Below are 14,124 nucleotides of genomic sequence, written 5' to 3'. Positions count from 1 at the left end.
TACACTCAGTTACCAAGTGAAGATTACAGCGTCTCATCACTAGCCCCTACCTGAAAGTTGGGGAGAGTTTTATTTAAATTATTTCCAAAATTAATTTGGATTTAGAAGCTTTTGTTTTTGTACGGTTGCCACCTTGAATATCCTCATGCAAAAAAAAACTCACCAATACAAGTTGCAATCCACAGGCAGTGGTGATCATACTTTGCCACACAACAATCACAAACAACACAGTGCTTGGATCGGAGAGGTTTGCGGATCTGAAAATCAACAAACATTTCTTAATAAACCAATCTATTTTCAGATCTTCTGATAATTACATTGCGAAAGATTTTCAGGGCAGAGATGATAAGTCACATTGACGACAAAACAACACAATCATGCAAGTTTAATAAAAGAGTTCACAGGTCATATCTAAAAAATGAGGTGCCAACTTGATACAAAACAGACTACTTGAGTAGTATCTAGCCAACGCTGTGTCCAAGATTAATTGATCTGACAACTAACAGAAGAGCTGCAAAATCTCTGCAGTCCTGCCACATCCAAATATGAATGGTGCTGGATATTTAATCACCTAGTAGGAAGAGCTAGCTACAAAAAAATGCCAATCCTCAACCATGAGGGAGCTCAGCACATTAGTCCAAAAGACATGGCTGATACATTGGCATCTATCTTCAACAAACTGCCAAATGGATGATCCATCTTAGTCTCTTCCTGAAGTCCCCAGCATCACAAACGCCAACGAATTCAATTCACTTCACTGATATCAAGAACAGTTGAAAGTACTGATACTGCAAAAGCTATGGGCACTGACAAGATTCCAGCAATAGCACGGAGTACTTATGTTCCAGAACCAGGTGTGCCACTGGTCAAACTGTTTCAATAATGCCACAACACTTATTTACCCAGCAATATGAAAAATTGCCCAGTTAGGCCCAATACACAGCATGGCAGACAAATCCCAATGAGCCTGTCAGTTTTTTCTCAATCATCAGTAACAGATGAACAAGTTGTTGATAGTGCTTTCAAGCAGCATGGCAAAGGATGGTTTGGCTTCCACTCAGACCATTCAGCACCTGACACCATTAAACCTTTGGTCCAAATATGGCCCAAATAGGTGAACTTGAGGTGAAGTGAGAATGACTGCCCTTGAAATCAAGGCTGCATTTGATACAGTTTAGCATCAAAGAACTCGAGGAAAAACTGCTGCTAATGAGAATTAGAAGGAGGAAATTTACTGTCACGGGAGTCATACCTAGCACAAAAGTGTATGGTAGTGCTTACTGGAGGTCATTTGCCTGTGCCAGGCCATCTCTGCAGGAGTTCCTCAAAGGAGCATCCTGGACCCAAACATCTTCAGTTGCTTCATCAATGACCTTTGATAGAGTCATAGAGATGTACAGCATGGAAACAGACCCTTCAGTCCAACCTGTCCATGTCGACCAGATATCCCAACCTAATATAGTTCCACCTGCCAGCACCCAGCCTATATCCCTCCAAACCCTTCCTATTCACACACCCATCCAAATGCCTTTTAAATGTTGCAATTGTACCAGCCTCCACCACTTCCTCTGTCAGCCCTGTCAATCTGAAAAACAACTCTTCACCACCACCCTCTGTCTTATACCTTTGAGCCCGTTCTGTATCCAAATGGCTAGTTCTCCATGTTTTCTATGAGATCTAACCTTGCTCACCAGGCTCCCATGGGGAACCTCGTTGAATGCCATACTGAAGTCCATATAGATCACATCTACCACTCTGCCCTCATTAATCCTCTTTGTTACTTCTTCAAAAATCTCAATCAAGTTTGTGAGACATGATTTCCCCATGCACAAAGCCATGTTGACTATCCCTAATCAGTCCTTGCCTTTCCAAATACATGTACATCCTGTCCCTCAGGATTCCCTCCAACAATTTGCCCACCACTGACGTCAGGCTCACCGGTCTATAGTTCCCAGGCTTGTCCTTACCACCTTCTTCAACAGTGGCACCACATTAGCTACCCTCCAGTGTTCCGGCCCCTCACCTGTGACTATCAATGATACAAATATCTCGGCAAGAGGCCCAGCAATCGCTTCTCTAGCTTCCCACAGAGTTCTAGGGTACACATGATCAGGGGATTTATCCACCTTTATGCGTTTCAAGACATCCAGCACTTCCTCCTCTGTAATATGGACATTTTGCAAGGTGTCACCATCTATTTCGCTACTTTCTATATCTTCCATATCCTTTTCCACAGTAAATACCGATGCAAAATACTCGTTTAGTATCTCCCCCATTTTCTGCAACTCCACACAAAGGACGCCTTGCTGATCTTTGAAGGGCCCTATTCTCTCCCGAGTTATCCTTTTGTCCTTAATGTATTTGTAAAAGCCCTTTGGATTCTCCTTAATTCTATTTGCCAAAGCCTCCCTTTCTATCCTTCCTGTAGCATTTGTATCCTGAAACATTAAGCTGCCAGTCCTGCCAATCCCTGAGCCATGTTTCTGTAATTGCTATGATATCCTAGTCCCATGTTCCTAACCATGCCCGGAGTTCATCTGCCTTCCCTGTTAGGCCCCTTACATTGACATAAATGCAGTTTAATTTATTAGTCCTACCTTGTCCCCTGCCTGCCCTGACTGTTTGACTCGCTTCTGTTCTCAACTGTACCAGTCTCAGATTGATCTCTTTCCTCACTATCTCCCTGGGTCCCACCCACCCCACCTTACTAGTCTAAATCCTCCTGAGCAGCTGTAGCAAATCTCCCTGCCAGTACAGTAGCGCCTCGTCATACGAACGACCCCACTCACGAACAAATCGGTTTACGAACAGGATTGTACGTAAAATTTTGCTTCAACCTACGTACGAAATTCAAGATACGACCGAAGGTACGAACACAAAAAGCCAGTAGTTTCATTATCATTGTTCTGCTTTGCTACGCACGCTTTGAATATCCAAACAATGGGAAAGTTGATTCAGTTTGCGAACTTTTCAGTTCGCGAACCGGGTCCCGGAATGGATTAAGTTCGTAAGTCGAGGCGCTACTGTATATTAGTCCCCTTCCAATTTAGGTGCAAACTGTTCTTCTGGTACAGGTCACTTCTTAGAAATAGAGGTAGTCACTGATGATTGCACAATATTCAGCTGCATTTATGAGTATTCAGATAATAGAACAATTTGTGTCAATATGCAGCAAAACCTGGACAATGTTCAGGTTTGGGCTGACAAGTACGAAAGTAAAAGGTAAAGTTTCCATTGTTCTAGCAGACCAGAGAGCTGCGTTCTCATGAGAGAGATATGGATAGAGATGTCTGGTAGTGATTCAACCCAAGGATCACCATGCCTTAGGTGCACGGAGAGGTTGAGATGGAGAGTAATCTCAGTGAGTGCAGGAATTCAACCAGTGGTGTTGGCATTACTCTGGATCATAAACTGGCCATCCAGCCTACTGAGCTAACAGATCCCAAATATGCTAGAAATGTCTGTAATACACAAGTGTTCGGCAATGACCATAACATACAAGTGCTAGGCAATGACAATTGCAAAGAAGAGAGAGAAACTAACCAGCACTTCTTAGGGCAATCACTGATCAGAAACTGAGCTGGACCAGCCTTATAAATACTGTGCCTACAGGAGCAGATCAAGGGCGAGGAATTCTGCAGCACATAACTCATTTTCTGACTCCCCAGTGTCGGTCTACCATTTACAAGTCACAAGTCAGAAATGTGATGGAATACTCTCCACATGCCTGGATGGGTGCAGCTCCAACAACACTCAACAAGCTTGACATCATCCAAGACAGAGGAGTCTTCTTGACTGCGCCCCATCTATGACCTTGAACAATCACTCCCTCTCCCAGCAGTGCACTGCAACAGGAGTGTGCTTCAAGTTCCCTTAACAACACATTCCAAACCCTGACATCTAACACTGAGAAGGACAAGGACAACGGCAACATGCGAACATTGCAACCTGCAGATTATCCTTTGAGTTGCCTCTCCGTTCTGACTTGGAACCATAATCATCCTTCCTTCCATGTTGCTGCATTAAAATCCTGGAACTCCCACCTTAACAGCACCCTTGGTGCACATACATCAAATGGATTGCAGTGGTTTAAGACAGCACTTCACAATCACCTTCTCAGGGTCAATAAAGAATAGGTCATTAAATGATGACCCAGTCAGCAATACTCAACCCACGGACAAAGAAAAGGTCACATATAGAACATAGAACATTACAGCGCAGTACAGGCTCTTCAGCCCTCAACGTTGTACCAACCGATTGAACCAATCTGAAGCCCATTGAACCTACACTATTCCACTTGCATCCATATCCCTATCCAATGACCATTTAAATACCCTTAAAGTTGGCAAGTCTACTACTGATGCACGCAGTGCGTTCCAGGCCCCTACTACTGTGAATAAAGAAACTACCTCTGACATCTGCCCTACGTCTATCACCCCTCAATTTAAAGCTATGTCCCCTTGTGCAAGCCATCACCATTCAAGGAAAAAGGCTCTCACTGTCCAACCTATCGAATCCACTGATTATCTTATATGTCTCGATTAAGTCACCTCACAACCCTCTTCACTCTAACGAAAACAGCCTCAAGTGCCTCAAACTTTGCTCATAAAACCTTCCCCCCATACCAGGCAACATCCTAGTAAATCTCCTCTGAACCCTTTCCAAAGCTTCCATATCTTTCCTATAATGCGGTGACCAGAACTGCATGCAATACTCCAAGTGCGGCCGCATCAGAGTTTTTTTTTTTACAGCTGCAGTATGCCCTCGTGGTTCCAAAACTCAATCCCTCTATCAATAAAAGTTAACACACTGTATTTGCCTTCTTAACAACCCTATCAACCTGAGTGGCAACTTTCAGGGATCCATGTACATGGACACAGATCTCTCTGCTCACCTACACTACTAAGGATCTTAACCATTGGCCCATTACTGTTTGTTCCTGTTACTCCTTCCAAAGTGAATTACCTCACTTGTCTGCATTAAACTCCATTTGCCACCTCTCGACCCAGCTCTGCAGCTTATCTATGTCCCTTTGTGACCTGCAACATCCTTCAGCACTATCCACAACTCCATTGACCTTAGTGTCATCCGCAAATTTACTAACCCATCCTTCTACGCCGTCATCCAGGTCATTTATAAAAATGGCAAACAACGGTGACTCTAAAACAGATTCTTGTGGTAACTGAACTCCAGGATGAACATTTCCCATCAGCCACCACCCTCTGACTTCTTTGAGCTACCAATTTCTGATCCAAATTGCTAAATCACCCTCAATCCCATGCCTCCATATTTTGTGCAATAGCCTAATGTGGGGAACCTTATCAAATGCCTTACTGAAATCCATATGCAACATATCAACTGTTTTACCCTCATCCACCTGTTTGGTCACCTTCTCAAAGAACTCAGTAAGGTTTGTGAGGCACGACCTACCCTTCACAAAACTGTGTTGATTATCACTGATCAACTTATTTCTCTCTAGATGACGATAAATCCTACCTCTTGTAACCTTTTCCAACACTTTACCCACAACCGAAGTAAGGCTATAATAAAGTCTATAATTACCAGGATTGTCTCTATTCCCCTTCTTGAACAATAGAACATTTGCTATCCTCCAGTCTTCTGGCACTATTCCTGTAGACAATGACGACATAAAGATCAAAGGCAAAGGTCCTGCAATCTCCTCCCTGGCTTCCCAGAGAGTGCTATGATAAATCCCAACCAGCCCTGAGGACTGATCAATTTTCACACTTCCCAGAATTGCAAACACCTCCTCTTTGTGAGCCTCGATCCCACCTAGTCTAGCAGCCTGTATCTCAGTATTCTCCTTGACAACATTTTCTTCTTCCAGTGTGGATACTGAGGAAAAAATATTCATTTAGTGCTTTCCCTATCTCCTCGAACACCACACACAACTTCCCACTACTTTCCTTCATTGGCCCTTATCTTTCTCTACTCATTGTTTTATTCCTGATATCTATAGAAAGCCTTTCCTTGATTCTATCTGTGAACGACTTCTCATGTCCCCTTCTAGCTCTGAGCTCTTTCTTTAGGGTCCTTCCTAGCTAACTTATATGTCTCAAGCGCTCTGAGCCTTCACGTCTCATCCTAACATAAGCCTTCTTCTTCCTCTTGACAAGAGATTCAACTTTTTTAGTAAACCACAGCTCCCTCACTCAACCACTTCCTCCCTGCCTGACAGGTACATACTTATCAAGGACATGCAGTAGCTGTTCCTTGAGTAAGCTCCACATTTCAATTGTGCCCATCCCCTCCAGTTTCCTTCCCCATCCTATGCATTCTCAAGTTTGCCTAATCGCATCATAATCATCTTCCCCCCAGCAATAATTCTTGCCTTGCGGTATATACCTATCCCTTTCCATTGCTAAAGTAAACACACATCTCTAAGAAGCAGGAAGCACGTACAATTTGATCATGTTAGACTTACTGAGGACAAAATTATGGAACAATTCAAAAAACAAAAGAACTGCAGATGCTGGAAATCGAAAACAAAATCAGAAATGGTTGGAAACATTCAGCCAATCAAGCAGCACCTGAAGGAGGGTCACGGGACCCAAAATATTAACTCTGCTTACGCTGCACAGATGCTGCCACAATTGCAGTGATTTTCCTGCAACTTCTGATTTTATTTAACAATTCTATTATTATTTGAGACATAAATGATTATTTTAATGGTTTACCAGAGGTGAGACAGAATCTATTGTAGTTGTGGTAGACTTTATGTGGAAGGAAAATCATGTTGATAGATGACAAATGTACACATTAATATAGATGACTCTTGCAGTATTATCCTTGTTGTAACTGCAAAAACATTATCCATTATCTTGCCAGAAATATTTGCCAGTAAAGATGATTACCCTCAACCAAGCTGATGAAATACACTGCCACTTCAGGTGGCCACAGCAGATTTCTTGTGAGGGCTTTTACCTTTTCAAGTTCACTGATGAATAGCTACACCATAGCTGATAGTGAAGGACCAACAGCATAGCATTTCTCAGGTCATATCATTTCTTCACTGCACTACAGCCTATGTGGGCATGGGCCACATGGTGGATGACGGCCCACATACAGCTTTTGTTGCAAATACTAATATGGAATTATGGTGTAATGTTTCTTGGTGAGCACTTTCATATGCCCAAGGAGATGCAAGTTAGAAATCTAATCACCAATGAAATGCAATTACTTCATGTTGCCATTTAATATTTACTATTAATAAATCGGATTTATAGTCAATACTTTAAATTACTTACTATAAAAGAGGGTTTGATCTGTAGCTATCTGAAATCTGAGAGAACACAAGAGAGCCTATCCCAATTCCAGTAAGCAGTGATAAAAAAAATCTATATTTAACTCAAAGGCAACGTTATCGTAACTCGATATTGTATGCACAAAGCTACACTGCAATTTGTTGAGAGCTGGAAGACTCAAGAGTAATGGGCATGACAGAAGTATCAGATTACAGCATATAAACAATTCCTCAGGTTTATGCTGTTGCTGTATTATAAATGTGCTGACATGATTGAGGGTAAACTGAGACTAAAAAAAGGCCTCATAAGGGTACTGAAAAGCAAATCTTAAAAGCAAGAACTCAATGAATAAGGCTAATGAGAGATAGGGGAGGGGAAACTTAATAGAAAATGAGATGGATGGAGTAAAAATAACTCAACAGGGTACTAAATATGCTGCAGAAACTACTTCTAGAAGTTTGACTTGGATCTAGAACCATGCTGTAATTGTTCTTGAATGTCATTTTTCAGCAGAAATACAAAACTGTCATTGGCTATACAAGGGCAATTCTACAGAAAAATAGATTGCTTATTTTGCTTGTCACTTACAAGACATCTGGTACAAAAGACCCTTGGATCCAAACAGTCAGCTTCAGCAAGTGCCACAACAGTCTGGAAATACATTAGGAATGTTAATTAAATGTGTATAGTTAAGAAATTTGTCACACAACTTTTAGGAAATCAACACAAGTCATGAATTAGTTTATTTTGTACTTTCTAACAAAAAGGTGCCGAATGCTACATGGCAAGCTAGAAACAGTATAACTTAGCTTGTGTGGCAAAAACCTTAATATTTTTCCACAGCAATTTTTGTCTTATCTATTTCAGAGGCAGAATAACAGTATCGCCGTGGTCTAATTTCATGACTCCAGGAGTTTCATAGATTAACTGATTGTTTGCCTCATTTGGACTTTGCAGTTTTCTACTGCAAGTGCCTACATTTCTGAAGTAACTAGCTGGCTATGAAGCATTTGGAACACTGAGGATGCAAAAGGCATGAGGAGGATGCAAAAGGCATGAGAAAAATGCAAACTTTTTCCTTCATCTACCATTTTGGAAACCTCATTAGTTTCAATTGAATGTTCAGAAGGCAAGCAGTCATTTCCATAAAGTTTGCACTTTTAAAAAGTCACAATGACCTGGTTTTTGCATGCAGGAAAGCAAGAACTAATTAGAAGACAGCAAGGTCTCACAAATAATGATTCCCAAATATTTTTACCCTGTTTTTCTCTTGTTCTGAAACCTGGAGGTAACCAGGGCCTACTGTCCAAGTTTTATAAAAGTAATAGATGCAACCTGTAACGCTGAGGGCAAATGGAATCTGAAATCTTGACTCAGGCAGATGTACATTCTCAGTTAAGGACTTTTCAGTATAGTTGCATTCAAATATAAACTTATACATATTCCATACATAACCCACAAGACAGAAACTGAAAGAATAACTCGAGTGGAAGAAACAAGACTCTAGTAAACCAAATATGCTAGGCAGATATCATCAATGAACTTGCCAAATTCACAGTACAGAGGAACCTTGATTATCCAAAATTGATTATCCAAATTTTGGATTATTCGAAGAAGATCTCAAGGTCCCGATAGAAACATTACATCAAAGAAGTGTTCCAACACTGACGGCGTCTTTTGTTTATAATGATTAAAAATGAACCCAGCTTACTGAAATGCTGCCGAGAATAGTCCTGGACATTGATGGGAGCCCAGGCACTGTCTCCAAATAACCTCCCCAACCCCCTCAAATCTCCCAAAGGCAGCATGCACTATTTTGAGAATCAACCCCCAAAGGCAGCAGCAGTCTTACTGCTGGTGTCCAGTCCGTCTGCCCCGGAGAGGGTGTGGGGTGCGGACAGGGGGCTCATGAGAGCGGACAGGGGGGCAATGTTGGACGGGGTTGGGGGGGGGGGGCGGAAGAGGCGGGCAGATGGGGGCTCGTGCGGAGTGTGCTGCTGCCTAGTCTCCTGAACAGGGAATAGACTGAGCAAGTGCTCGCTGTGTGAATCCAATTGAACTGATTTTGGGGACAGGAGGGAGCTTCAGCAGTGCTGCAGGTCCCTTACACACAAGGGAGTGTCTGCTCAGAAACAAACCCTGAGACAGACAGAGGGAGCAAGGCAGGCAGAGCGAGGAGAAAGGAAACTTCAGAAAACTCCGAGCCCCAGAGGAAAGGCATTGAATTGATTAACCGAATAATCAATTATCTGAATGAAAGAGTGCCTGCCCATCTCGTTCAGATAATCAAAGTTCCTCTGTAGATATTTCAAACTGTATACAAGAAAAAGTAACACATCCCATTCCAGAAACTGCATGAAGGAAACAACACAAAAACAGAAACAAGATAAATTATTGAAATCATATAGAAGTATTCACAAATGAAACAGACTTAAACTAAATTGGAAAAAAAAATGATCAAAGCTCAGCAGCCAACTACAAGTATTATTAGGTGTCTGGCCTGACCCTGAATGAATCACTTCAACTTTCAAGTCTCTTCAAAGATGCAAGTATCACCAGTATTGCTAACTGAAACCAAATAGACTCAATATATCTTTGCAGCTCCAGCTCACATCCACTTTTGTAATTTTGCTTAAAATGCCAAGCTATCGAAAATATTTTCCTGAAATCTAACTGGAACGAATCATCTCCTAGAGACTATAAGAAGGGTTAATGAACAAACACTCTGTTGATTGACTTCATCACACCAACACATCCGCAATTTCGCAAAAGGGATTTTGAGTTGGATGGAATACATAAAATTAATAGATAAAATTAAAAATATTACATGAAATTTTCAGGGACGTTTTTATTCATTTGCTCATGGGCTATGGATGTTACTGGCTGGGTCAGGACTCATTTCCCATATCTGATTTGACCAGAGGGCAATGAAGTGTCAACTACATTGTTGTGTCTAAAGTCACATGTAACTAGACCAGGTAAAGACAGTAGATTTCCTTCTCGGAAGGATACTAAGGAACCAAATGGGTTTTTGCAACAATGAACAATGGTTACATGCCATCATGGTATTTTACTGAATTCAAATTTCACTATCTGCCATGCAAACCAATAACAGAACATTAGCCTGAGGTTCTGATTTACAATTCCAACAGCATTACTAATTCACACACACACATCCTTCAGAAAGCAGACATTTAAAAAAAAATTGCAGGTCTTCAATTAAGAACAGAGACGGTCTCTTGTTTCTCATCACGAGGAAACTATGAATAACTCCTCTTCAGATCAAATATCAATTTCGGCTGGAAAATCTTTGCTGTGGATAGTGTTCTTGGCTAACAGCCGCACTATGGGAGAATCTTCCCAGGTACTAGATGATGTGGGTATTGACAAGGAAATTGGAAAAGTCGCACAAGGGTAATGAGCAGTTTCTTGACATTGAGAGCAGAAAGTCCCAGTTTCCAAATCAGGTGTTGAATAGCGAGGTTAGATCCTTGCTCGTGAGCGGCAATAGACCTATTTGCACGTATTAACCCCTCATTATTAGTCACCTGCATCTCATTCTCCTACACACTGAATTGAAATTGGATGATGTCAATTCCTGACAGCAAAGTTAGAGCAGGTACTCAGTGCCTGAGGCTTGCCACTTGCGTCCAGGGACCTCCATCTTGGACACCAGCATTCAACATCACAAAGCATGCTTGAAGGGGAGGAACTGCATACACCCTGCAATCACAGACCTTCACGTCAGGTACGTACCAGCTTCATCACCTTCATATCACATCTCTGAACCAACTGCGAGAGAGTTCTACACATCAATGCTGGCAGCTGTCACTGCAATGTCGCTGCAAGTATTTGTCCATGCAGGAACAGGCTCCTTTCTCATGGATTGTACCAGGCTGCATCTATCACAAGGATCCTCACTTGTTCTCTTCGCATTCACTTATATTGCACCTATAAGACCAAACAATGTGGGAACAGGAGCAGACCATTCAGCTGAGTACCTCTGCCATTCAATGAGATCATGGCAGATTTGGGCGGCACGGTGGCACAGTGGTTAGCACTGCTGCCTCACAGCGCCAGAGACCCGGGTTCAATTCCCGCCTCAGGCGACTGACTGTGTGGAGTTTGCACATTCTCCCCATGCCTGCGTGGGTTTCCTCCGGGTGCTCCGGTTTCCTCCCACAATCCAAAAATGTGCAGGTTAGGTGAATTGGCCATGCTAAATTGCCCGTAGTGGTAGGTGAAGGGGTAAATATAGGCGAATGGGTCTGGGTGGGTTACGCTTTACCGGGTCGGTGTGGACTTGTTGGGCCGAAGGGCCTGTTTCCACACTGTAATTGGTCTGATCTGGTCCGATCTGGTCCGATCTGGTCCGATCCGGTCCGATCCGGTCCGATCCGGTCTGACCTGATCTGACCTGATCTGACCTGATCTGACCTGATCTGACCTGATCTAATCTGATCACCTTCAAATCCACATTCCTGCCTTTTCCCCATAACCCTTCATTCTCCTACTGATTAAAAATCTGGCTATCTCAGCCCCAATATACTTAGTGGCCCAGTCTCAGCAGCCCTCTGCAATAATAAATTCCATTGATTCAGTACCTTGAGAGAAAAAAAAATGCCCGATTCTTCTAAATTCCAAGGAGTACAGGCCAAACCTACACAATTTCTCAAAAGACAATTCGACCCATCCTCCCCCTCCACATCTGGTATCGGATTCATGAATCTTACATGGATTAATATCATTGTATCTTTCTTTGGTTAAAGGTCTGAAACTGTTTACAGCATTCTAGATGTGATCTGACTAGTGCTTTGTACAATTTTAACAAAACATATATACTTTTATGCTCATTTGAAATAAAGGCCACATATCCATTTCCCTTCCATATTACCTAGTTAGTCACTTTGTGATTCATGCACAAGAGCTCCTAAATCCCTCTGTGCATAGCTTGCTGCAGTCTGTCGTTACTTAAATAACATTCAGCTCTCTATTCTGCCTGCCAATGTACATGATGTCATATTTTCCCCACATTATATTGCATCTGCCAAATTACTGCCCTGTTGCTTGACCTGACCTGACTCGGTATTGTCCTTACCTTCTTACTTAGTTTTGTGTCATCTGTAAACTTGGCTATAGTACATTCACTTTCCTCACCCGTCATACATTAAAAAAAAATTGTGGCACATCACGAATTACGGTTTGCCATCCTTAAAATGTACCCCTTGTCCAAACTACGTGTATTGTATTAGTGAGCCATCCTCTATTCAGGCTACTGTATACCTCCAATGCCATGGGCTCTGGTCTTATTCAGTAGACAAACTGGGGCACCATTTCAAACACCTTTTGAAAATCCAAGTATATTACATTCATTGCTTCCCCTTTATCTATTCTGCTTGTTACCTCCTCAAAGAATTCAAATAAATTTGTTCCCTTCATGTAGTCATGTTGTCTCTGCTTGATCATATTATGTATTTCTAAATGCTCTGTGATTACATCCTTTATAATAGAATAACAGTTTCCTCAATAACAAACACTAAGCTAACTGGCCTAGGTTTACTTGTTTATTGTCAACTTCATTTTCTTAAATAAAAGGTGTTAAACGAGCAGTTTTCCAATCCTCTGGGACATCTCCAGAATCAAAGGATTCTGGTACGATCACCCGCTATCTCTGTAGCTACGGCCTTTAATATCCTAGCATGCATCCTGTCAGGTCCAGGGGATTTAGGACTTTAGACTCATTAGTTACCTTAGCACTTTTTCCTCTTGTATTTAAATTGTATTTATTGTAATAATTGTATTTATTTCCTCTTCCCCTTTTACCTCCTGATTACTTTATCATTTTGGAAAGTTATTAGCATCTTGCACTGTGAAGATTGTTGATAACTATTTATTCAAATCCTGTTTACGGGTATATTATATGCATGAAATATCTGCATGTTTCATGTGTTATGACATTGACTACACTTGGGCATTTCAAGAAACAGGTCTACACATTATAGGGAACATTCAAAGCTTGCTTACTTTCCTTGATAGTTGGAGATTCAACATTTGCGCATTATCAGCATTCAAAGAAATGCTGCTTAGCTGGTTTAAGCAGTGAGACTTATTGAAAATTATATTTCAGAAAACACTCCATTTTCTGTAAACTGATTTGGGACATCCAGTCCAAAGATGCACAGGTTTGGTGGATTGGCCAGGTTATTGACCACAATGTCCAGGCATGTGCAAACTAGGTGGATTAGCCATGGAAAATACAGGGTAATGGGATAAGATAGAGGAATGCTCTTCAGAAGTCAGTGCAGATTCAACGGGATGAATGGTCTGCTTCTACACAGTAGGGTTCTGTGATTCTATGAAGTTATAAAAGGCACCAAATAAATGCAGGTATTATAAAAACCTAACTTTTTTTTTACTAATTTGTTCAAAACTTCTTCCTAAAGTTTACATTTGAGTTAAGTCATCAAGAAAATTTAATATTGCTGACTTAGTGTCATCGAGATGTACAGCATGGAAACAGACCCTTCGGTCCAACCCGTCCATGCCGACCAGATATCCCAACCCAATCTCATCCCACCTGCCAGCACCCGGCCCATATCCCTTCAAACCCTTCCTATTCATATACCCATCCAAATGCCTCTTAAATGTCGCAATTGTACCAGCCTCCACCACATCCTCTGGCAGCTCATTCCATACATGTACCACCCTCTGCGTGAAAAAGTTGCCCCTTGGGTCTCTTTTATATCTTTCCCCTCTCACCCTAAAACTATGCCTTCTAGTTCTGGACTCCCCGACCCCAGGGAAAAGACTTTGCCTATTTATCTTATCCATGCCCCTCAATTTTGTAAACCTCTATAAG

The 14,124-nt window shown here is 41.8% G+C and overlaps 1 protein-coding gene across 2 annotated transcripts in view; it reads right to left on the bottom strand.

Annotated features, from left to right (window-relative positions):
- Nucleotides 1-14,124, bottom strand: part of LOC122557618 (palmitoyltransferase ZDHHC13-like) — a 64,288-nt gene that overhangs the window by 15,499 nt on the left and 34,665 nt on the right. For both annotated transcript variants that reach the window (XM_043705365.1, XM_043705366.1), the window contains exons 11-13: nucleotides 8,524-8,648; nucleotides 7,854-7,916; nucleotides 164-257 (exon numbers count right to left, since the gene is read on the bottom strand). In XM_043705365.1, coding sequence (XP_043561300.1) covers nucleotides 164-257; nucleotides 7,854-7,916; nucleotides 8,524-8,648 — 282 coding nt within the window. The remainder of the gene's footprint in view (nucleotides 1-163; nucleotides 258-7,853; nucleotides 7,917-8,523; nucleotides 8,649-14,124) is intronic.

This window comes from Chiloscyllium plagiosum, chromosome 16 (assembly GCF_004010195.1).
Source record: "Chiloscyllium plagiosum isolate BGI_BamShark_2017 chromosome 16, ASM401019v2, whole genome shotgun sequence".
Classification (NCBI taxonomy): domain Eukaryota; kingdom Metazoa; phylum Chordata; class Chondrichthyes; order Orectolobiformes; family Hemiscylliidae; genus Chiloscyllium; species Chiloscyllium plagiosum.
The sequence above is the reverse complement of the archived record's forward strand: the minus strand, read 5'-3'. Positions and strand labels throughout refer to the sequence as shown.